The following is a 23,139-nucleotide window of genomic DNA, read 5'->3' as shown; positions in this document are numbered from 1 at the left end:
TGGCTATCGTTTCATTTATTTTATTTTTAAGTATCCCAAGAATTGTTTCTCAGATGCTCACAAAAGTCCATCAAGATTTTGTAACCAGAAAAGAAGAGGAAATTTCCAGATTTGAGAATCTTCTCTCGTTAATAAGAACATGCAATTTATACATTCCTTTGCTTTTTGTTGGAGGGAGGGGGAGGGAGTGTTCGTATGCAACCTATTCCGAAGTATGTAAGTCCTGACAAGGAAGAGAGAGGGAGTATTGCAAAAGACATGGCGTCGTCAAAATTATTAACGCAAGAGTTTCACAAACATTAAATATACCCCAAATCCATGGTAAAATATCATAACATAAATCATTTTTGTATATAAAACAAAACATTTAAAACATCAATAATGTCAATAGACACGCTTCTGACACATGTAAATTGGCTTCAAAAAGATGTCCTGAATTATTCGATAAAATCACAACCCTACTCAGATAGAGTAGATTTTAGCTCTCCATTGTTGCGCAGCTCCATTACAATGTCACATCCACCTATTAGCTCACCTTTATAGTAAAGCTGAGGAAAAGTTGGCCAATTGGAGAATACCTTTAACCCCTGTCTCACTTCCTCATCATTTAATATATCAAAGGACCCAAAACTTACACCATCCTCCTGTAGGGCATTTACAACTTTGGAACTGAATCCACACCTAGGAGCATCCGGGGTACCCTTCATAAAGAGCATCACAGGTGAAGAACTGACTAATTTCCTTAAACGATCTTCAAAAGACTCCTTTTGACCAATACCTTTCTCAGCTAACACCTTCTTCAATTCCCCACTTTTCTGCATTTCCAACACAATATCTGATCCACCAATGAGTTCAGTCCCTATATATAGTTGAGGGTAACTAGACCAATTTGAATAAACTTTCAGCCCTTGACGGATTTCTTCATCGGAAAGAATATCGAAACTCCCAAACTCCACCTTTTCTTGTTGAAGGATTTCAACTACCTTGCGACTGAAACCACACTTGGGTTCATCTGGTTTTCCCTTCATAAACAGCATAACTGGGCTTGAATTGATCAGGCTTGCAATCCGAGACGTTAGGGTAGAACTTACGCCAGTGGATTCAGAGATGCCACCCTTTCCACTTCCAGGTTCACTTACTATTGCCTCATTAGAATCATTAGTGTCAATCCCATGATCCTTGAAAACTTGTTGTAATTCACCACTCTCATGCATTGCAATTACTATATCGGACCCGCCAAGAAGCTCTCCTTTGCAATAGAGCTGAGGATACGTTGGCCAGTTAGAGAATTTTTTCAACCCTTCACGAACCTCATTGTCAGCTAGGATATCAAAGTTTCCAAATTTAACTTTTTCCTTCTTCAAAATATCAACAACTTTTTGGCTAAACCCACATCTTGGCTCTTCAGGGTTTCCTTTCATGAATAGGATGACTGGGTGAGAGTCAATTAGTTGCTGGAGTCGCTTTTTCAATGTATCACCAGATTGCACTTGATTTTTAACTTCTGAAGAATCATAATCTTTAGCAAACTCTTTGACTGTTTCAAGGACGGTAGGTCCTGCAGCCATCCCAAGGCTGGCAGGCGCAGCAGGTTCTCCAGGGTTAACAGACCCAGAAACTTTAGCAACTTTGTTGGCCAAACTAGATGGATTTGCACCCTCCAATGTATCTACAGACTTACCATCCTGACAAAGAAAGTAAATTTTTTATAAAAATCAAGGATTCACCAAAAGAAGACTATTCTAAGGGGGAGGGGGAAGAGATGGGTCAAGTATTTAGATGCAGTGGTTTCAAATTTATACAATTACCAAAGTACAAAATCAAATTATAAATTTCCAAATCCCATCCTAGTTTGAGTATCTAAAACAAGTTATAATAAGATCTTTCAAAACCCCCTCCCAAAAAAAAACCTAGCAAACTTTGATAATTATTAAAGGGAAAACATGGAAACAAAACAACCCATAAAACAGAACCCAAATGTAACAAATGATCCTTATCACAAACAAAAAGGTGATAGATAAGCCTTAGCTCAAATGCACTTCTTCCAAAAGTATGGGGTGAGGGTGAGGTCACAAGTTCAAGGGTAGCATGTAAAACTTACCGACATAATTATTTAATTCACTTCATGGGTCAATAGTTATAAAAATTTATAACGAGATGCCACTAAAGTTACAACAAAAATATGCAAATTTCAAGATCTATTTGAGCTTTTTTTGAGAACTTTAAGTCTACTACCATACCCAAATAGACCGTGTAGTAGTTCCAAAACACTCAAAAAATTTCTGCAAGTTAGGATATAGTGCATCACTTCATTATATCATGGCATCTCACTTTCTAACACTTCCATTAAACATTAGATTCCATTTGTAATAGGTTGTCACTCAAGTTGATAGAAGTGATGACATTAACCCTATAAATAATATTAGTGCCAAGTAAATGTCATGATCCACTGTTCCCTCTTCCTCATATCATGCAATTTAAAATTTTTGTTGCTAGTCTACTTCCAATCCATCTAAAACCTATATAACTACTTGTATCATCGTATATTCACCAATAATTCTCCTCTCCTTTTTCATCAATGTTAACAAGCTTAAAGTCTTATTGCAAATTAAGACACTAAAATTATGCAGACATATATACTTTTTACTCATTTCTCAAAAACAAATTAAAATCTTCCTATTAGAAATTTAGAATATAATATTTGACAAATGACCACCAAATTATGTTCACACACACCAATACGGTGGCACTAGCCCTTGACACCAAAAAATAACTCTCACAAACAGTAGTTGCAAAACTGTATAGGGGAGACTACCAAAAAGCATAGTCATTGATACTACCGTACCTGGTACCAATACATACTATTGTCAAGTGCAACCTAATATGCTAGCAGTTGGAATGCAATCCAAATTTCAAATCAATTAATTTTCAAATTCCATAGTTTTTCAACCATTAAACCCAACCCAATAAAATAGTAACTAGGAAATTCTCATGAAACAAACCTTGAAGAAAACGAAGTAAGGCACAGCAGAAACTGCATAAGCTTCAGATATCTCAGGTTGCTCTTCAGCTTCAACCTACAATAGTTTTATCCAAAATTTCCAAAAAAATTAATAAAAGGAGAGTAATTGACAAGCAGAAGGTAGACATTTCAAAAATAAAATAAAAGGAGATGAATTGACAAGCAAAAATATGACAATGACGACAAGCCTCAGTCCTAAAATGTTGGGATCCGCCATGGATCATCAACAGATGAACTAGCCCGATCCCATCATCCATACAAACGAATTATTGTGGTATATTCACATCGGAATATATGAACAGCAAGAATTAGCATTCCTAGCGAGACTAAAACTCAAGGGAAGAAAATAGAATTTTTTTTTGGGTTCCTTTTTAACTTGAATCAAATCCAAAATCATATTCTATGTGACTTCCTTAATTGACATGTCACTTTTTCAACTTGTAACACTAACGCCACAATTTTAAGTTTTTCGTAGGACCCTTTTTTGTTTCAAATCCAAAATCATATTCTCGATTACTTCCTTAATTAATATGTCAAAATTTTACTACTTGTACCAATGTTATTTTAAGTAAGTTTTGTGTGTGTGTGTTTTCGTTTCCTTAAATTAAAATCAAATCACTCGCGTTCACTGGTGTATTCATTCAGTTTGAACATGAATGACCAAACCAGAACTATCTAAAATATTGAGACCGATAATAAAAGAAAATTTAATGTTTGGTTTAGAGCGAAAGAAACGAACCCTGAGAAAGTGGGCTTGAGGGAAATCAGTGGCGAGGTGGGAAAAGACATCGTCCATGGGCTTTGAAGCTTCGCACCATGACGCCCAGAAGTGTACACTAACCGCTGCGCCACTCGCCACCACTCTATCAAGCTCCGCCTTTGATTGCACGTCCTTCACTGACCCACCCATTTTGTCCCAAAAAACACAGAGAGAGAGAGAGAGAGAGCCCCAAACCCTAGGAGAAGATTTTACTTCTTTTTTTTTTGAGAAACAGAAGATTTTACTTTTAGCTGAGAAAATAATACTGCTATTAATCAATGATCGGTTACTATTCCAGATTCTTCTAAGTTGTGGCTGTGGCATTTTCAATGGACCAGATTCTAGTGGACCTAAACGAAGCCATAAACCTCAGGGCCCAAAACGGCAAGCCATTTTGAATGTCTGTAACTAAACGACAGTTCCATCATCTTGGCTGGAAATAGTGTTTGTGTAGCACAAAAGCATGATTTGCAAACACACCTAATATGATGGAGTCAGATACTCTAAAGTTACCAGGGTACTTTACAATGTAGAGTTCTTTAAATCCTCAAGGGTAGCTTGCATCTGGAGTTGTTGGATTGAGATCTTGAGCATTGGTTTTGAAACCAGTACAAAACATTTGCCTCCCCAATTGAACTGATGAAGCAATTTTCTTATTTACCGTTTCATCTTTGGGAGGATTAAGTTTAACCATCCAACTATTGAATATAGACTCTAATATTAGGATTTGCTCTAGCTTGAGAGTGCACCGTAACTTCTACTGGTTCATTTCTTATTTAATAAACAGAGGCAAGGATTGTTTTTGCCTTTTTGGGTTGGTGTTTATTATGGAAGAAGAAAAGTAACATAGAAAAGTTAAACTAGAAGTTCAACGACACAATGTTTAGGATAGATAAAAGTGTGTTGTTTGTGTTTTGATGATTTTGTATTTTTGGATTGTTGATATGGCAACATCATACCCATTTATTTTAAAAGAAATGTGAGGATTTAAAGAATTCTATATTGTAGAATACCTTAAAAAATCTAAAGGATCTGAATCCTTATGCCAGTTGTGAATCACATATGAAAAATGCCACTATCACAAAAAATTCCATAACTTTTCCCACAATTCAAAGGTAAAGTGACGGTCCACGGCTCTAATACTTGTAATTCACCACGTGGCAAATTGTTGACAGAAGTTATGAACTTTTTTGCTATTCTCGGATTGTTCATCATACATAGAGACCACAGTGAAGCAAAGAGACCAAAAACATTTATTTTATTATGATAGAATAATATAAATATAGATCAGACAAATCTAGATCAGTAACACCATGGAAAGTTAGTGCCAGCCTTACTGCACCAAAATGAAGATGTGTAAGGACCTGCCCTTGGGAGGGGAACAACAGTTGGAAATATCATAAATCTTGTCATTGTCTTTACTCTTTATATTTGATCCTGAACTAAAATTTTCATCTCTTATCTGGCTATAGGGGATTTATATATATATATATATATATATATATATATGGTTTATTTCATCTCTTATGGCCCTTGCCCAGGTTTTTAAGTGATGAGTGCATTTCTGCAAACTGTGCTTATGTAGGATTGGCACCACTTGGAGATGTTGGATCCTGGCAAAGAGAATGCAAAGTGATATTAGTTCATCACATGGTTTATTACTTATTTTATTATTCTATCATAATAAAATAAATGTTTTTGGTCTCTTTGCTTCTTCTAGTGATTGAAGACTAGTTTAGTGTATGTTTAGATTAAATTTTTACTAATTTATTGGTTTGCTGAAAGTGAAGTATAATTATATAGAGAGAAAAAAATAAAAATAAAAATAAAAATAAAAATTTAAAGGTAGTGATTTTTTCGACATAAAATGTTTTTTTGTGTGTGTGTGTGTGGAGGTTTCAATGGTATTTTGTGTATTCTAGAGGTATTTTGATCATTTTGAGTGTTTCAAGAGCATTTAGTCATTTTGATGATTTAGGAATATTTTGATCATATTGTAGATTTAGAGGGTATTATGGTTGTGGGGCCCGAAATCTGAGGCCCCAGCCCACTTTATGTTAAAAGCCCAAAAGCCCAGGCCGAGGAGCCCTATTGCTAAGAACGCGCAATGAAAACTCCTTGAAGGTCCAAGGATGTGGCCGAGGACGACTTTATGCCCAAAAAGCCTAAGGAAAAGGACAAAATCAGTACAAGAGCAGTATAAGGGAGAAGGCTGCCGACACCTTAATGTGGAGCCCACCGCCTGACAAACCTATACTCATACCATGCTGTCCAACTTTTCCCAACCACTCTGATGTGAGGATTGACAAGACAAGTAACCACCCAGAACAAGGAGAAACGGACACGTAGGTGAAGAACGGGAAGGAAATACTAGTATAAAAGGGAAGCTTACTACATTAACAAGGGAGGCCCAGAAGTGAGAGAAAAAGGGTGAAGAACGAACTCATAAAAAAGAAGGGTGGCTAGGACGAGACTCTCCTCGGACTAATTCCGAGGAGATAGATCTTCACGCCACACTCGTGTAAGGCTCAGTCATTCAGGCCAAACTCACCTTCGTATGGGCTCCCATGAAAAACCATGACTAAGCCGCTGCCTGACTACCAAGGTCCAACCTTTCTAAGCCCACTCTCTACAAATCGTATTGTTTGGACCCCTTTACATACGAGCCCATCCCTGGGTCGTTAGAAATTGTGTCCATACAATGGTCATTTAAGAAGTTTTGGGGATGTTTTGATAATTTTGGAGTTTCAAGTAATATTTGGTAATTGTGGGCGTTTTAAGGATATTTTGGTATTTTGGGCATTTTAAGGGTATTTTTGACATTCTTGAGCGTATTTTGATACTTTTGGAGATTTTAGAGATATTTTGATTATTTTAGATGTTTTAGGAAAATTTTGGTGTGAAATTTTATTGTGTATTATGCTTGCTAGCTATGAATATTTAGCATAATGATATTTTGAAAACACTTTTATATTAGGGTTATCGTGGTCCTTCATTATTATTATTAGTATATAACCCATGTTTATACATGGGAATGATGAATTGTAATGGTGCTATTGATGTTAGCTTGAATTATAAAACATATAAGATATTAGTTTGACTAGGATATTTGGAAGAGCTAAAATAGTTTTTTCTTGCAATTTTTATGACATTTTGTACCCGTTAATAAATTGGTCCCTAACCCCAATAATAAGCTTGATATATGTCAACCAAGGGTGATTAAAGAGTTCATAATAGTTTGGAAGTAATCACAACTCAAAAGTGCTCAAATCACTTTAAAATCGATACTAAAAAATGACATCTGCTCACTGTTTTGATCATAACTTTTGATCCACAAAGAATTTGTGAGTGAAGTTTATTTCATTGGAACTAGACATCCTGAACTTCAATTTGAACATAAATTTTGCCTAATTTGGACTTATATCGAGTAAGTTATAACCATTTGAAGTTAGGCCAACTGGACAGTCCGATTTTTTGGGTTTTAAAACTTCATTTTAAGGGCCCAAAACATTATGCTTTGATGTAGGCTGGCCCATAGACCCTTGGAACGTCCAAAGACAATTAAAAAGCTCCAAAAACCCTAATTTTAACTCATAAATACTTATCTTATGCCTCCAATCAAAATCCTAGCTGGAGAGAGTGATTTTTTGGCCTCCATCTTCTCTAAAACCTTTTTTTTTCTCTTTTCAAAACTGGAGGGCAGCCCCTTAGCACATTTATTAATGATCAAAAAACCTCTCTTTAGTTAGTTCTAAGGCAAAAAATTTGTTTCCAAAATTGTTTTCTAAAAATCTTTTCAAAACATTTTGTTCTTGAGTTGTAATTACTAACAAATATTGTGTTCTTTGATTATCTTTGTCTTCTCCATCTAACCTTTGTGATTGTAGGCACTAAGGGGCTAGTTAAATAACATTAAAATTGTGATTCTAAAGCAAGGTGAGTCTCTTTTCCATGATTTACCACCTTGCTTAATATGGTTCACATGATTTTCTTGAATTAGTTTCTCAATTTGTTATATTTGTTGTGTTTGATGTATTAATAATTTTTGATATGTTCTAATATGATTTTAGGTTGTTTATAATCTATTCTTGTTCTCCTTGGTTTGTTATTTTGGTTTCATGTAAAGTATAACATGTATGTTTATTTATGTTGTTTTATTTCATGTTTATTAGTGTATGTTGATGTTCTATGTTAGTTTTGTTTTTAGGGTTTCTAACATGCTTGTTTGATCTCACATATTATATCTTTGTTTGATTAAATCTATAAAAATGTAATTTTTTGAATATGTGTTAAAGGATGCATGCGCATCATTGAGTATGTGTGTGCGTGGTTTAACCATGCATACACATAGTTGAGTATGCACATGCACCCCAAATCTAGATTAGGGTAAAATCTTGTTTTTATTTGTATTAATCATTTTTCACATAATCTTTGATCCTGTTTGACTCTGTTTTAGATTAATTATTTAGGTTTAACTATTTTTCATGTTTGTTTTAGTATTTTTGCCATGTTTAGTCTATTTGATATTATTTCCTTGTGTGTTTTATTTAATTGTCAACTTGCCATTTTTAATTTATTTTGTTTGATTGTGTTTTATTTATTTCCTTTTATATTGTGATCTTTAACATGTTCTGTGTGTTATTTTCCATAAGTGCATGATGTATATTTAGGTTAACGATTAGGGCTCTCTTAATAAACTCTTTAATTAAATATGGTCTAGCAACACATAATGGAGGTTGGCCTACAAGCCAGGCGGTCTTGGGTGCCTAAAACCTTCCCAAGTCGTATCCAAACTCTGAACCCATAATCTGGTACGTAGATTCATGTGTGTAAGTGATTGAGCCCAAAAGGCCTAATGGTTCATAGACCTAATCTAGGTGGCGACTCCATTAGTCCACACTAATGTGGCATTTGGTACGGGGGAATTCACATTACTCCTGGCATTCAGATTCCTAGGAATGTGATTCCTTGCAATCTTGATACCTAGGAATGTAGCTATTCCAATGTTTGGTTTCATTGGAAATCTCTTAAGATTCCTAAAAATGTGAGATAATAATGTTTGGTTTATTCCCAGGAATCTTAAATGAATTATTTATTTTTCTCATTCTATCTTTAGATTTGAATGTGAACTACTAAGTTCTTTAAAAAAAATCTTCCTCTAAATAAATAATGAAAAACAAAATATAAACTATTAATAATTTGTTTAGCAACACACACACAACAACAAAAGTGAATACTTGGCAATAATGAAGGGTTCCCTTCAAACTTTTTTTTTTCCACACGTGAAACCTAAATAGAACTTCGTTAAAAAATATATCAACAGAGTTGTCTATCTGGTTTATGTTATTTTGGTAGAAAAAGATAAAGATAAGGAAAAGATATTGATGATTTGTTTTATATTTTATCTTAATTGCTTAAATGATAAGGAAAAAGGGTTAAAATTGTCAATTTATAAAAAAATACAATTTTCTTTAAGTTTAGGAATCTAGATACCTACCTGTTTTAAAGGGGATCCACATTCCTACTAAGAGGAGTTTAAAGGGGGAATCCATATTCTCCTGGCATCTAATTCTCTAGCGTAATTTGCAACCAAACATGAGAATCTTTAAACATTTCTAGGAATCCTAAAACATTACCCCGTATCAAACAACACATAAGTTTCTCATTAGAGCATCCATTGATCATGTAAAATAGAAAAAAGACACAACTTTTACACATTTTACCTAAAAAATGCTCCACATTAGTGCTTCTAAAAGTGTGTAAAAATGTGTATATCTCTACACGAGCTACAGTAACCGTGTAAATATACACAGTTATTGTAGCTCGTCCATTTATTATTTTATTAATTTCACATTCGCTTCTTTTTTTTTCTCTCTCTTCTCCATGCTCAACGAAATCAGTAACTTCTCCTCTCCTCATCTTCTTCTTTTTCCTCAGATGCACACAAACACACCCCCACATAAACACATCCACACAGACAAATCAACACAGAGATACACTTGCTCAAAAAAAAAAAAAAACATAGATACACAAACACACCCACACACAAACAAACCCACACGGACAAACAACAAAGAGACAGATCGATGCTTGATGATCGGAACAATCGGTGCTTAACTGGAATGATCGGAGCTCGTGGGTATGGGTCTTGCTTGATCGGAGCCTAATAGAAGCTAGGGAGATATCAAATCTAATCGGTGCTTGTGGATCAGAGCTAGGAAGATCTCGGTCAGATCTGATCTGGTCAGATCTGATCTGTGCTTATGGATCGGAGCTAGGGAGATCGATGCTTGATCGGGTCTTGCCTAATCAGAGCTGTGGATCGATGCTTGTGACCGAGATGGTGTGGATTAGACCAAAAGGGAGAGTTGATCTGTGTTCAGAAATGGGTAGAGAGATGAGTATAGAGAGAGAGCAACAAATCAGAAAAAATGGGTAGAGAGAAAGAAAGCGTGCGTATGTAAAAGGGGTAGTTAAGAGAAATAAAAAAAAAAAATTTGAGAAAATTGATTATTTAAATAAAAGAGGTGATAAAATAGATAAATTGATTTGGGTGTTTTGTAAAATTGGATATGTAAAATAGAAAAAAGTAGGTTTTTAGGGTAAAAATGGATGTGTAAAATACACTAATTGATGTGGTTGCTCTTACACTACTATTATGTATATAATTTTGAAAATTACTATTGGATATTACATATACAATATCAATTCACAATCATTCTCCATGAAATTCTACTAAATACAACACAAAATAAAAATAAAAATTTGTCCAATAGTATCTCCTAAATTGAATAGGGATAAGGGCATGGGATCATTCAGTTAATTGCAATATGTTATGTTCAAGATCCTGGCATACAAAATATCTGAATGGAAATATTATAAAAAAAAATATGCTCATTAGTTCAAAGAAAAAATAACAGTAAAAATCTAAGCAATTTAATTTGTATGGAAAGCTAACAAAAGGGGAATCAGTTCGATGAACTAAATCATCTACGTGATTCGTCCTTCTCATATTCTCCTTCATCTCTTCCATGGCTCTCTTCATTTGATCCATTTCTCTCTCCAATTGTGGCACCCTTCGTGAAGCAGTACCCCTTAAGTGGTTCTCGCGCTCAACATTTTCTTCTTCTCTAACTTTTTGACTCTGAGCTTGCCCTTCCATGCATCGTTCATGATGTTGTCTCCTCTGGTTGATCTCCTGAGTCAGTTCTTGATTCTGATGAGTCAGCTCTGCCATAGCGGCTGCCATGGACTGTATTTGTTGGACGAAAGGTGGTTGCATGACAAGTGCTGACTGGTGAGCGCGGTTGGGGTGGCTGGAAGCATTCCCACTCTCCTGGTGGCCTGGACTGGTGGCCATTGACCTTGTCTGGACCATACAGCCTTTTGTCTAAGAAATATAAATTGCAAAATACAAATTTAACTTTTCCCATAGACGACGCCAACTAATGATGCAAAGAAAATTAGTAGGCTGAATGCTCCGGGCTTCAATGGGCTAGTGATTGCTTGGAAGGCCTAAAAAGAAAGAAAGACAAGATCAAAGGTGATCGGGGTAAACCGGCCAAGAACCCTCCAATGCTTAAGTTAGTTTTTCTCTCTAGAACTCAAGAAATCCAACTTTAGGAGTAGTGGAAAATTACTTTCATTTTATATGGATGAGTCCTTATATAGTGAGCTTTGGAGTGGTTACTTGTTTAGTAACTTCCTCAACATGTATGGAAGTTAGAAGGTTCAGACTTAAATTCCACAACTGCTATAAAAGTTAGAAGGTTCAATCTTATCTTCTACAACTGTCATTAGAAGCTAAGAACTTAGTGGGAAGTTATAGCGATGAACAAGGATTTTGCTCATACTTCAAAATAGTAGAACATGGTCCGAATTATAAGCTTTCGTACATAAATCCACTTTGGAAATTTTTTAAGTGTTGAGGGGTCGTCCAGGTGCGTCCCTGATGGACGACCTTCCCACAGTAGACGACCTTGTTTTGTTGGGTTAACCTTTTTGGTCCTGGACGACTCTATGGATGAACTGGAGATAGTTCGATTTTTAGTTCACCATCACTTTGTAAAGCCATCAATTTGATATTTATTTTTTTAACAACTTTGACCTCAATTAAATTGGTTTCTTTGTACTAATATCACTATGATAATGCCAAAATCACGAAATACTAGCCATGTTAATTGCTTTTTATGCAAAATATGACCAAATTTCTATGAGAATTTTTCGTAGGTGTAGAGTATTTTAAATATAAAATAAAAAGTTTTCAAAACTTGTAAATTCTAAATAGTGTCATTTCTATTGAATGCTCAGTTTAAAATATATTATTTTCAAACCTCACTCAAATTCATGATCTGCAAAAATAAGACCATTGGGAAACGGCAGCATCAGAGTTAAATGTCTCAAGAGCAGTTGTCACCACACAACCATTGCCTGTTTGGATTGAGCATCATCCATAACTCACCACTCATCACTCAAATCTTATAACTCAAACTCAATTCCCATAACTCATTTCTCTGGCTCTATTTTTTCACTCACTCAAACTAAATCTTGTTTGGGTTCATATCTTGGACTTTATAACTCAAAATTTTGCATGAAGTGGTGGGACTCATTTACTATGTTGGGTCAGAACAGGTACTTACATACCCATGTGCTCCTTCAAGCTCTAGCCCCCTCATCAAAGAACTAACCATCAAAGAAACCCAAAAACAAGCCCCAAATCTAGAAATACAGAACCCCTCAAACCCACTTCCTCACAAATATTAACACATCAGAGGAACCAACTCACTATTTTTATTAGCTTCATCCATGGCCCTAAATCTGGAAATATAGAACCCACAAATACCCATTTTGAAACAAACCCCAAAACCCAAAACAAAAATATTTTCTTTAGAATCAAAATCCATTTTGAAACAAGCCACAAAACTCAAAACAAAATTCTTTTCTTTAGAAACATCAAACCCGAATCAAACTCCATTTTTCAAACACCAAACCCAAATCTAAATCAAACCCAAATCTTTTCTTTTGGCCCACCGCTGGTGAGTGGTGGCAATGGGTGAGACTGGAAGATTTGGAGGGTCGTGGTGGCTTATGGTGCTGCCAGTGTCTGGTTGTGGAGAAGCCTTGGAGATTTGATAATGGAGAGAGAGCACTAGTAATGAAGGAGAACATGTCCTTTACCAAAAATAAAGAAAAAGAAGGGGAAGAAGTCCGTTGGGAGAGTAAATGCAATTTTGAATTGATGTGAACAACACAAAGAAGTGGGTCCCATATATTGTAAATAATTACAAAAATGACACCCTAACTCAATTCTCAAGAACAGCCAAAATTTGTTTCCAATTTTCATAGCTTAAACTCAGTTTTTTGAGTTTGAGTGATGGAAATTGAATTATGGGAACTTATCCAAACAACTTGAATTCAAGTGGGACTCTTGGATTTTGAGAATTGGGCGATGGAAATTGAGTTTTAAGTTATGGAAATAGCTAAACCAAACACCCTCGAAGACAATATGTATGTACATAGTGAGAGGGTTGTATATATAAGGATTTTGTATGCTTAGTACCGGTTGGTAGATAGTAGATTGTTAAAAAACATTATAGATAGAGGCGATGATTGATTCATTGGGTCTGAATTCCTCTTGCTTAGCGGACAAGGACAATGTGAGTATGTATTGTAATGTCGGTCTTTGGTTTTAATAAAAACTGGACCCAACACATACAATTTGGCTTTTGCAAAATTACAATTCTTATCCAACAAAACATAAACATTAAACACTTAAACAGAGAGAGAGAGAGAGAGAGAGAGAGAGAGAGAATCAACAAGCATTCAAGGATCTATTGCATGTTCCAGTTGGGCCTAGTAATTTGGGCTGATTTTAACACAGGACATTCCAAGCTTAGCCCAAAAGAAGATGAAAGCGTAATAAATTTAATCTAAGCTATTGAGGGCTGATCTGGCTTAATTAGGCGTGATTTATGGTGTGGATTAATAGTTGATTGACTTTCCAACTCCATATCAGTTAATAGACATTTTTCCTATTTTGGAGCTTCTAATTTCAGACCAAATCTACCTTAATTTTAGGCTTTTATTATTTAGAACGTTTTTTTAGCTATTTTCCTATTTTGGATCTACTAATTTCAGACCAAATCAACTTTTATTTAGGGTTTTATTATTTAGTACGTTTGTTATATTTTCTATTTTCAGTCATGTCTTATAAATAGCATGCACTCATTGTAATAGAGGATTATTGAATAAAAATCAGAGGAGAGCTCATTTAAAATGCTCATTAAGCTCCTATATAAATAAGGTGGTAGAGAAAGAAAACCCTAACCCTAGAATGCTTCATGAGGTTTTCTTTTTGAAACCCTAGCCTCCTCCTACAGAAGAAAGAGATCTTGTTGTGATTCTTGTGTGCCTTTGGATTTTGTAACCGAGCAAAGTCTTTAGCACCAACAATTGAAGTTCTTATTGGTGTTTTTATGTGAAGTTGCTGCAAATCAACTACAACAATCAAAAGGGTTGCTGTGAAATTTCAACCCAAAAACCAAACCCACGAAAACATTGTCAAAATATGGAGATTAACCCAAATTCTCAAAAGAAAATCAATTTTAAACATAACAAAAGAATAAGATAGAAAGAAAATCTCAAGCACATATAAAAACAAATAAAAAAGAAAGAACGTTGCCTTGCCAAGTTAAGTTTAGGGTTTCGAGGTGATAATAGCTAGGAGGGAAGAGAATCCTAACAGGAGTCTCTCTCTCTCTTTTTCTCAATCCTTACATTTTTTTTTTACGCGAGTCTCTCTTCTTCTTCTTCTTCTTCTTCTTTTTTGAATCCTAAAGTGAAGTTTAGTTTAGGGTTTTGAGGTGGTAATTGCTAGGGTTTTGAGGAGGGAAGAGAGAGTCCTAACAAGAGTCTCTCTCTCTTTCTTAATCATAAAGTTTTTTTTTTTTTTTTTTTCAATTCTAACGTGAGGTCTAATTAAAAAAAATTATAATTATTTTTTTAATCTTCAGTTTTATATTATATATAGATAATAATAATGATGTGACAAGCATAGTCCTAACAAGAGTCTCTCTCTCTTTTTTCTTAATCTTAAAGTTTTTTTTTTTACATGAGTCTTTCTTTTTCTTTTTGAAACCTAAAGTGAGTCTTTTTTTTCTTTTTTCTTTTTTTTATTCTAACGTGAGGTCTGATTTAAAAAATTTATAATTATTTTTTTAATCTTCAGTTTTATATTATATATAGATGATAATAATGATGTAACAAGTTCTGAAAAGGTCAACAAAAAATCAAAGACTACAGTTATATATAAGGGAATCAGATGTCAAGGGATTTTTCAACATTTCCAAAAGTCCTAAAACATTATTCCATACTAAACGCCACCTTATTTCATTCCCCAATCATTTACTTACCGAACAAAACAAAAGCAATTGTTACAAAGAGTGAAGACTGAAGACATTAAACACTATCAAATATATAGTTGAAATTCTTTATTCCCTTTATCTTAAATAAATGTGATAATTAAATGAGAATAATAATAAATAAAATAAAAACTATAAACAATAAAAAGAGCAGAAAGGTAAAATGATATATTAAATAATCCTGAAAAACACATTGAAACAAAGTCATTACATTTCAAAACTTTTTCTCGAGTCATTGTGTCCTACCCTCCTAAAGATCGTTCGTGCTTACTTATCAGGTTCTTTTGCTTCTTCAAATTCAACTCCTTCAGTTTAAATACAACAGAGACAAAATATGACATATGAAGAACTAGTCGGCAATAAACTTCTAAGCCTTCAAAATGTACCAAAATTTCTCATAATTTAACCTTTCTAGTGCTTCTTAATTGATAATAATTTTTTTGTATCAATTCGTAGTTTGTGAGAAATCAACTTGATTCTATAATGCATATTACTTTTTGACAAAACTCAATTGTTTTCGGTTGATATTATCTAAGTGGATTAGTATCACTCCAGCATTTCCTTCTTCAGTCCACTTAATTGATTCCCTCTCCAATAGCTTCAAAACCTATCAAAATCAAATCAAATAAGTTACCAAATATTGCAATGAAAGCACAAGGCCCAGGAATGAGAACGATGAAATAGATAGATAGCACAGAATAATTTTTCTTAAAAGAGGATTCAAGGAGCTTCAAGATTCGAAAACATGCAGTTTATTATATTTTAAACACAAGTTGAATTATATGACTAGCATTAAAATATATACTTATGCGTATGTTTAATTAGATTGAGGAGGTGACTTTGTTCTAGGGAGTAGCCTAGCATGAAAACAGGTGAATGACAGAAAAAATAGGGTTCAAAAGCAATATTCTAATGCTGGACAGTTCAATCATCATTCCGAACTTCCATTTGAATTTGTCAGATTCAAAACTTGCTTTTCACATCATTACATTAGCCCAAGACAGTTACTAATTGGAGAAGCACTATCCCCACTAAGATGCACTAAGATTAAACAAATCAACCAATCTCACCTGACGTCTACGAGACCCTTTTGTGATATCTTCGTCATTTGTCTCAATGATGACTTTAAGGTCCTTGATAGCTGAAAGGAAAGACAACGCAAATCATTCCAGTCAATGTAAAACAATTCACTAGTGAGTTATGACTGAGAACAATTACTTACATGGGATGCGTGAAAATGAAGAAATATGACACTTCAGAAGACGTATCGCCTCCTTGGCACCATGGTCATGCAAGTCAAGCAAAATTTCATCTTGTGAATCCACATTTCTGCTAATGAACAAAACAAAAAGAACACTATATCATATGGATGCTTATGAAACCCCCCATCCCAAACAAATGATAGGAAAAAAAAAAACACAGCCTAAATAAAAAGACAATCACCTAGATTCTAAAATCTTTTTACTGGATTCTTCATCTGCTTCACGAACCTTTTTGTGAAAAAAATGTCCCTGCCATTCCAGGAGCATTCACAATAAAAACTATTTTAAATCCTGTTTAAAATTCTCATTTTTTATTTCAGATGGAAGACACATCTGAAACATTTTCATGTATATGAATGGTTCAATATGAGCCATAATGAAGAGCAGTGTGAAATTAAATCAATTTGTGACAGTGTTTTAAGTCACAAGAGACTGGATGAACTAAGACAAATTAAACACTGTTGCTTAAGTCTCACCCAAACACATATATGACATAGTGACAGTAAGATGGAATTCTTACCTGTTCTAAAAGTTTTTCTGCTCGAACGTGATCCCCCTCAGCAAATGCATCAACAGCCTGACAAGGAATGATACCCTTAATTTATAGTGAAGAAAACTGGATAGAGAGCATAAACAGGAAAATGTAAAAGGTGACCTACAGCTTTATAATATTCCGTCATGATGCCCCTATACTCCTTGACAGCTTTACGAAGAATCTGGTAGTTTTCCTCTTCATCCACATCTACAATTCATAGCAACCTCTAAGTATCGAATGTAATTCAAACTCAGAAAAGACGTAAACATAAATTTAGAAGATAACTGAGTTATGCAACATCCAAACAACTGATATTTATAGATTTATGCAAAATCATTTATATGCCCAGATGACAGGAATAGACTTGTTTTTATGGCCTTCTACTTACAAACCAATGCCACCTTTTTCCCAAGACATAAAAACTAGTAACCCGTAAGATCATTCCCTTTAAAGGAAGACAGACAAATGATTCAGCAAGAGAGCCTAGCTTTGTGAGAATGTATATGTGACATATAATCTAACTGAAGCAACAAAGCCACAGAAAAATCAAAAGTCTAAGGCCACATCGGAGGTCAGTATGTAACCTTACTCAATTTCTTTTTCTTGATAATTAGTGACAACATATTCTAACATAGAAAGATAATCCACAATTATTTCAGCATCATTCAAGAGATCACATAAACCTGCCAGTATTTCTAATCAGGGCTCATGTGAAAGGAATATCTACAGAAAGAACTTAACAATTTATTTTCATTAATACAGGAAAATATACCAACCAAGACCACAGTGAGCAAGCACACAAGTCCATTAACAGGTAGAACATCAGCTCCATTAGTTTTTAGAGCATCTGTTTCTAAATGTTCTGGACCTTCTACAAGCTCCATACAATATACTCAGGGCATCAAGTTCCCAGAAAACATAGTGCATACCATCTTCATGATCTCTCCGTAAGCATGTCACAGTTTTCTTGTGATCTACAAGAAAGTCCATTGGAGGTCCATCCACCAGTCGCCATGATGTTGCAGATCTCTTTGCTGCATTTGTAGTTCTTCCAACTAATTCATTAGATCTCTCTGGAGCATTAAATAAGGCAACCAAAACCTCCTTTTGGAGATCAGTTCTCTCTCTAAGTTGTCCACGAGGTTCTATTCCATTTGTAGATGAAACTCTATTTCCATTTCTGCATGAATGCAAACAAAGTTTAAGAAAAGACCTAGAAGAGAATGTGTGAATTACCTAAAAAACCTCCCACCACTTCCCTTTAAAAATGAAGTAATAATATTAATACCAAAACAGTATGTTCACTAGCTACTATAAAAGGGATGTAACGGAAACAATCAAACCGTCCAGGATGATTTACATACTGTAGCTTTCTTTGATGTGAAAGTACTTCCACTTCTGGACTCACATCTCTAAACTGAAAGATGAACTCAAACGAGAAAGAAAAAAAATATCAAACTACAATAAATTGCTAACTTAATAGCAAATACATTTTTCTTTTCTTTTTACATAAAGGCAAACATTTGAATTTAAGACCTGCCACACCCCACTTTTTTCCACCCAAGAGAGAACACCTAGGGGCAGTTCTATTTCATTTTAAATTAAGCAAAAATGTTAGTCAATGTAAGGCAATGCAGGAAAAATTGTAAACAAATAAAAAGAAGGAAATGTATGTTTTATGGGGATACATCATTAAATTACTTACTGCAACAAACAGGACAAGCAAAAATACCTATTCTTAAACAATTACACTACAAAACAAGACAAAATAAAAAATAAAAAATAAATAAGGCCAGACTGGGAGTTGATGATTCCATGTCTTTTCACAAAGATTCGTGTTCAAAGATGCAGCAGTTACACTCTTTATAATTACCTAAAACATAGAAAATGAACACATGCCCCTCAAAAATAAGGACCGAGAGTCTCTTTCCACTGATCCTCAAACAATGAAAATAAACAGCCTCTTAAGCATAATCTGACATTTCAACTAGCCAAATGATAAACCCATATATTCCAACCAAGATTATAGCTAAGTCATGTCCAACCAAAGGTCTACAGAAGACAAATTACATCCAATGAAAAACTTGTAGTTTATTGAACTTGTTTCTTCCCTAATTCACATATCTATAATTCCATCAGATATCATATCATATACTATATATAATAGCAAAAGCTTTCTCCTAAAATTAATGCTGTGCTGCCACAAAGGAAAAAAACCTATCTAACTTTCAGCCACGCTGACAATTAAAAAGCGATAAATTATAGTGTTTTACAACATCAAAACACTGTTTAATAGTTTCTCAATATATAAAAAACCAACCAGTTAAAATACGGAAAGGCATGAGATTCAGAGGTAGAGAGGAAAATAAACAGAGTTCGTATGGGGGACAACCGTTTCAGTACAACCCAAAAAAAAAAAAAGGGGGATAGAGAGAGAGAGAGAGAGAGAGAGAGAGGGAGTTCACTAGGTTGTATGCCCACCAAAGTCCAATCTCCCACCACCATCAGACTCCTATAACCCCCACCGGTAAAGTTTTATTTTTTTTCATGAATATAATAGTCATCATCTTTTCTCTCATTATCAAGGATAATATTGAGATGAACAGAGCATTTACACTATAAAATCAACACAGTATGCAAAAATGAAGAATTTTCAACCTCTGCAGAGTAAATATTTACATTAAGTTCACTTTGCATAAATCAAAGTCAAATGATAAATATTAATCAAATTCATTTTCTTTTTTAATTGGAAAGTTACACAAGCACCTGTTGAGTTCATTTTCTTTACTTATCAAAAAAAAAAGGGAGGGGGAGGGGGAGGAGGTACCATTTGAGCTAGAGTTCATTGGCAATCAAGTTGAAATCCCTATGGCTAAAGAAATGCATAATCAAATTTAATTTCAGATCATTTCATTATCAAATCACTTCATGAATTTCTCATGCCTCTGAATCTTATAAGCTTATAAAAGATTAGCCAGTTTCTTATAAAATATTAGAATGGACCCTTAAAGCATTCCATGAATTTCTATTTAAAAAAAGGAGGCATATAAAATCTAATTGGCCACTGAATTCTAAAAATATTGGCAATCGCACTAACCTTTTCAGTACATTCACCAACAAAATTGTTCTTTTTGCCTACAGTCACTGCAGCTAGATCAAGTAGTTTCTCCATGCTCTGAATGGTTAGAGGAAAAACAGAAATTGTAGTTTAGAGACGCTTTTTAGTTTTTATCTTAAACATATCATAGCAATGACATGCAGATGAGAAAATGGCATATATGTCATTAAAGAAAGTTAGAAACAACATGTATTTTCCCAGGAAAATTAATTCACTATCTATTTACTTCAAATGACATTCTGTCAAGTGTCAAGGATATATAACTGTCAGGTATTAGCAGAGAGAATATAAATATGCATTGTTTTAAAAGGAAAAATATAAATTTTAGTCCTTATTGATACTTTTTTTTTATATAAGCCATAGTCCTTATTGATACTAAAAGCTAACACATATAGAAAGGTAAAATGATGATGCCAAGCTTCCTTGATTACATAGAAAACATTTTCAAAGCAGAGGTGAATTAATATGAAGCCAAACAAGATTAAAAGATGAAATTGAGGAAAACCTAAACCCACACCACCACCCTCAAGGAAGAAAGAGGGCACTGGGAAGAGAGAACCTGTGGGAGGGGAGGGGGGGGGGGGGTGGGGGTGTTCAAGCTCCCATTTCTTAAATTATCTCTTCTAGTGCAGAGAGAACTTCTTGTCCAGCAGTCTTCATTCGACATAGAATCACAAGCAATAGTTATTCTTACAGGGATACTTATCTCCTTTACCATACAAAACGAAAACCCCTCTTACTTTTTAAATAACAACTAATCTAGTAGTCTCTCTTTTTAATTCATGCCTGGTATTCCATAAAAGGCCATAGATAAACTGGGGGCTCTATCTGTATCATATGCTATACAAGGATCTTAAGAGAATAGAGCAGTTCCTTAAAAAGGCCTAAGCTTTGTGGCTCTTGGTTCTGCATAGATTTTTCTCAGGCCTTTGGCTCACCAGGGTCACCATGGAGCCCTTGGACCTTCTCGGTTTATCTAGTCTATACAGTTCAACTATCCTTAAACTGCCAACAATATCAGCAAGATTATAAGGTAAAATAAGACATGTTTTAACATTAATTTTTCAAAGAGGAAAGAATCAGCAAATAATTGTCAACCAACTCTATAAAGCCCTCCAAAAGCAAGATAGTTCATTCTAATAAATTGTTATTGAGATGTGGCATCACAGAATCACAATTTACCAAAGAATGGATATTTCTTAAGTGAAAGCAATATAAACAGGACAACAAGCATACCTGCTGCATATCAAATCCACAATTATCTGCATATTCATTATGAAGCCTGATTAGTGGCTATGTAAAACACAGTAGGAACATCACTATTTCCAATTAACATCAATTAATTAGACTATTAGACAGAATGAATGGTCTACCAAGAACTTGTCGAATCACATCCCTATCCAGCTGGAACCCATCGCCAAGCATTTTGAAAAGAAAATCTTCCATTTCTTGGTGTAAGTGATCATACTTTGGAGAGCATGACTTAGCTTCAACTTCCCAAAGTTCAGACATTGGCATCACCTTCGAGTCCAGTTTGAGCGGTTTCCTCACCATATAAGATCCATTTACTGGTGGTGTGGACTTGATATAATCTTTACCAAGTATGCTTGAAACCATGCCTGCACAAACTGGTCGAGTTTTTGGCTTTGAAGCTCTGGAATTTCTTCCAGTTGCTTTATCCGACTTCTCAGATAAGTTACCACAGGATGATTTTGGAGATTCTTCACCCTTCGCCTCACCATTAGATGCGTTAGTAGCAGCGCTAGAGGTGCTTCCCTGCATGTCATACAAAATCTCACCAGCCAAATCTGCATTCCGGCCTGCCTTGCAAAATGCAGTAGCTATATCATCAAGAGAAAATGTAGGACCAAATGCATCAAGCAAACCCTTCAACACTTGTTCCTCATCATCGTATTTTGGTACATTTGAACCAGATGCTTCCATATCAGTAACCCTTCACAGCAAAAGAGGGAAAAAAAAAAAAAAAAACAATGTAAAAATACAGAAGGCAAAAGTATGCTTTGATACATTATGTTTGAACTGGTAGATATAAGCCACAGTTGCTGCAGCATCAATAACTTCCATACAAAGCTAACTGCTCAAAGCAACAGACAAAACATGGTGACCTTTCTTTCACTTTGATTTTAATCAAGTGACAAATAGAAAAATATATAATGATCCAAAGGGCATACATTCATGTGGACTGGAAATAATGAAATGAAAGAAAGTAACCAAAGATAGGACAGTGAACAACAACAACAACAAAAAACCGCTTAATTAATTGAAGTGTATCTAAGACAGCCTGCCTATTCTCTTATCTTTTCACCAAATAAGTTATAAATCCTAAACAGACACAGACACATACACAGTCCAAAAATTTCAGGGCCGGGCCACATCACATGTACTCTCAAATTTGTCATTTTTGCATTTATTTCATTTCGTTAATCAAGCATTGTCAAAGAACCTTAGCAGAAAGCAACCAACTTTATATATATATAAAATATTGGGTTATGTTTTATTATAAAAATGAACTAAAAACCCAAACTGAAAATGAGAAGCAAAACAAGGAATACAATAGTAATCGAATCCAAACTACCAAAAATCTTCACTTACCGAAATCAAGTTGTGAGTTCAAAGACAGCGTTTGAAAGAAAATGTGATCCAATAATCGGAGCTTTCCTATGAATTTCAAAACTCTTGGTTACACTCAAGTACAGTATGAGAGAGAGAGAGATTACTAGTTGGGAATGAATGTGAGAGTTGAGAGTCAGGTCATGAGGTTTGTGATATATTTATAGGGGGGGAAAATGAATAATTGATGAATGAAACAAATAAATGATGAGTGGATTTTTGTTTGAAGAAATAGAGAGGTACTTTTGGCGCCTCTCTCAATTTCACAAATCACTCTCACTCACGCAATTTGCTTTATTGGTTGTGGGAAAATAAAAATGTGAGAGAATTTGAGATTCCCCCACCCCCACGCTGCTTTCCGCTTTCCCCTTCGTTTATAAGTTTCCCAAAT

At 34.7% G+C, this 23,139-nt stretch overlaps 2 protein-coding genes across 5 annotated transcripts; both read right to left on the bottom strand.

Annotated features, from left to right (window-relative positions):
* Nucleotides 1-288: 288 nt before the first annotated feature.
* On the bottom strand, nucleotides 289-4,082 carry LOC115992142 (monothiol glutaredoxin-S17). Its single transcript, XM_031116219.1, has 3 exons — nucleotides 3,762-4,082; nucleotides 3,003-3,077; nucleotides 289-1,685 (listed from the first exon to the last, which is right to left on the bottom strand). Exons 1-3 carry the CDS (start codon nucleotides 3,930-3,932, stop codon nucleotides 459-461), a joined length of 1,473 nt encoding a protein of 490 aa, XP_030972079.1. The 5' UTR covers nucleotides 3,933-4,082; the 3' UTR covers nucleotides 289-458.
* An 11,268-nt stretch (nucleotides 4,083-15,350) lies between these two features.
* On the bottom strand, nucleotides 15,351-23,139 carry LOC115991751 (putative nuclear RNA export factor SDE5). 4 transcript variants are annotated; one of them, XM_031115645.1, is made up of 12 exons: nucleotides 22,731-23,139; nucleotides 21,491-22,071; nucleotides 21,354-21,379; nucleotides 20,097-20,174; nucleotides 18,364-18,428; nucleotides 17,929-18,179; nucleotides 17,124-17,206; nucleotides 16,985-17,041; nucleotides 16,646-16,713; nucleotides 16,425-16,534; nucleotides 16,273-16,343; nucleotides 15,351-15,809 (listed from the first exon to the last, which is right to left on the bottom strand). In XM_031115645.1, the coding sequence occupies exons 2-12, from the start codon at nucleotides 22,059-22,061 to the stop codon at nucleotides 15,693-15,695; spliced, it is 1,497 nt and encodes a 498-aa protein (XP_030971505.1). In that variant the 5' UTR covers nucleotides 22,062-22,071; nucleotides 22,731-23,139; the 3' UTR covers nucleotides 15,351-15,692. The 4 variants fall into 4 exon arrangements, with proteins under 4 accessions (XP_030971505.1, XP_030971506.1, XP_030971507.1 ...); XM_031115646.1 differs by having other exon boundaries at nucleotides 16,425-16,531; XM_031115647.1 differs by having other exon boundaries at nucleotides 18,364-18,416.

The sequence above is a fragment of the Quercus lobata genome, chromosome 5 (genome assembly GCF_001633185.2).
Source record: "Quercus lobata isolate SW786 chromosome 5, ValleyOak3.0 Primary Assembly, whole genome shotgun sequence".
NCBI lineage: Eukaryota > Viridiplantae > Streptophyta > Magnoliopsida > Fagales > Fagaceae > Quercus > Quercus lobata.
This window is presented reverse-complemented; position numbering and strand designations above follow the sequence as displayed.

Bases quoted from the DNA above. Each gene is read 5' to 3' on its own strand.
- LOC115992142 (XM_031116219.1), bottom strand. From the start codon at position 3,932: ATGGGTGGGTCAGTGAAGGACGTGCAATCAAAGGCGGAGCTTGATAGA. The intron at 3,078-3,761 runs GTTCGTTTCTTT...AAACTATTGTAG, and splicing joins CTCAAGCCCACTTTCTCAGG to GTTGAAGCTGAAGAGCAACC. The intron at 1,686-3,002 runs GTTTGTTTCATG...TTTCTTTGTCAG, and splicing joins CTTACTTCGTTTTCTTCAAG to GATGGTAAGTCTGTAGATAC.
- LOC115991751 (XM_031115645.1), bottom strand. From the start codon at position 22,061: ATGGAAGCATCTGGTTCAAATGTACCAAAATACGATGATGAGGAACAA. The intron at 18,429-20,096 runs GTTAGTGCGATT...TTCTCGTTTGAG, and splicing joins TTGGTGAATGTACTGAAAAG to TTCATCTTTCAGTTTAGAGA. The intron at 16,714-16,984 runs GTAAGAATTCCA...CTGGAATGGCAG, and splicing joins CAGAAAAACTTTTAGAACAG to GGACATTTTTTTCACAAAAA.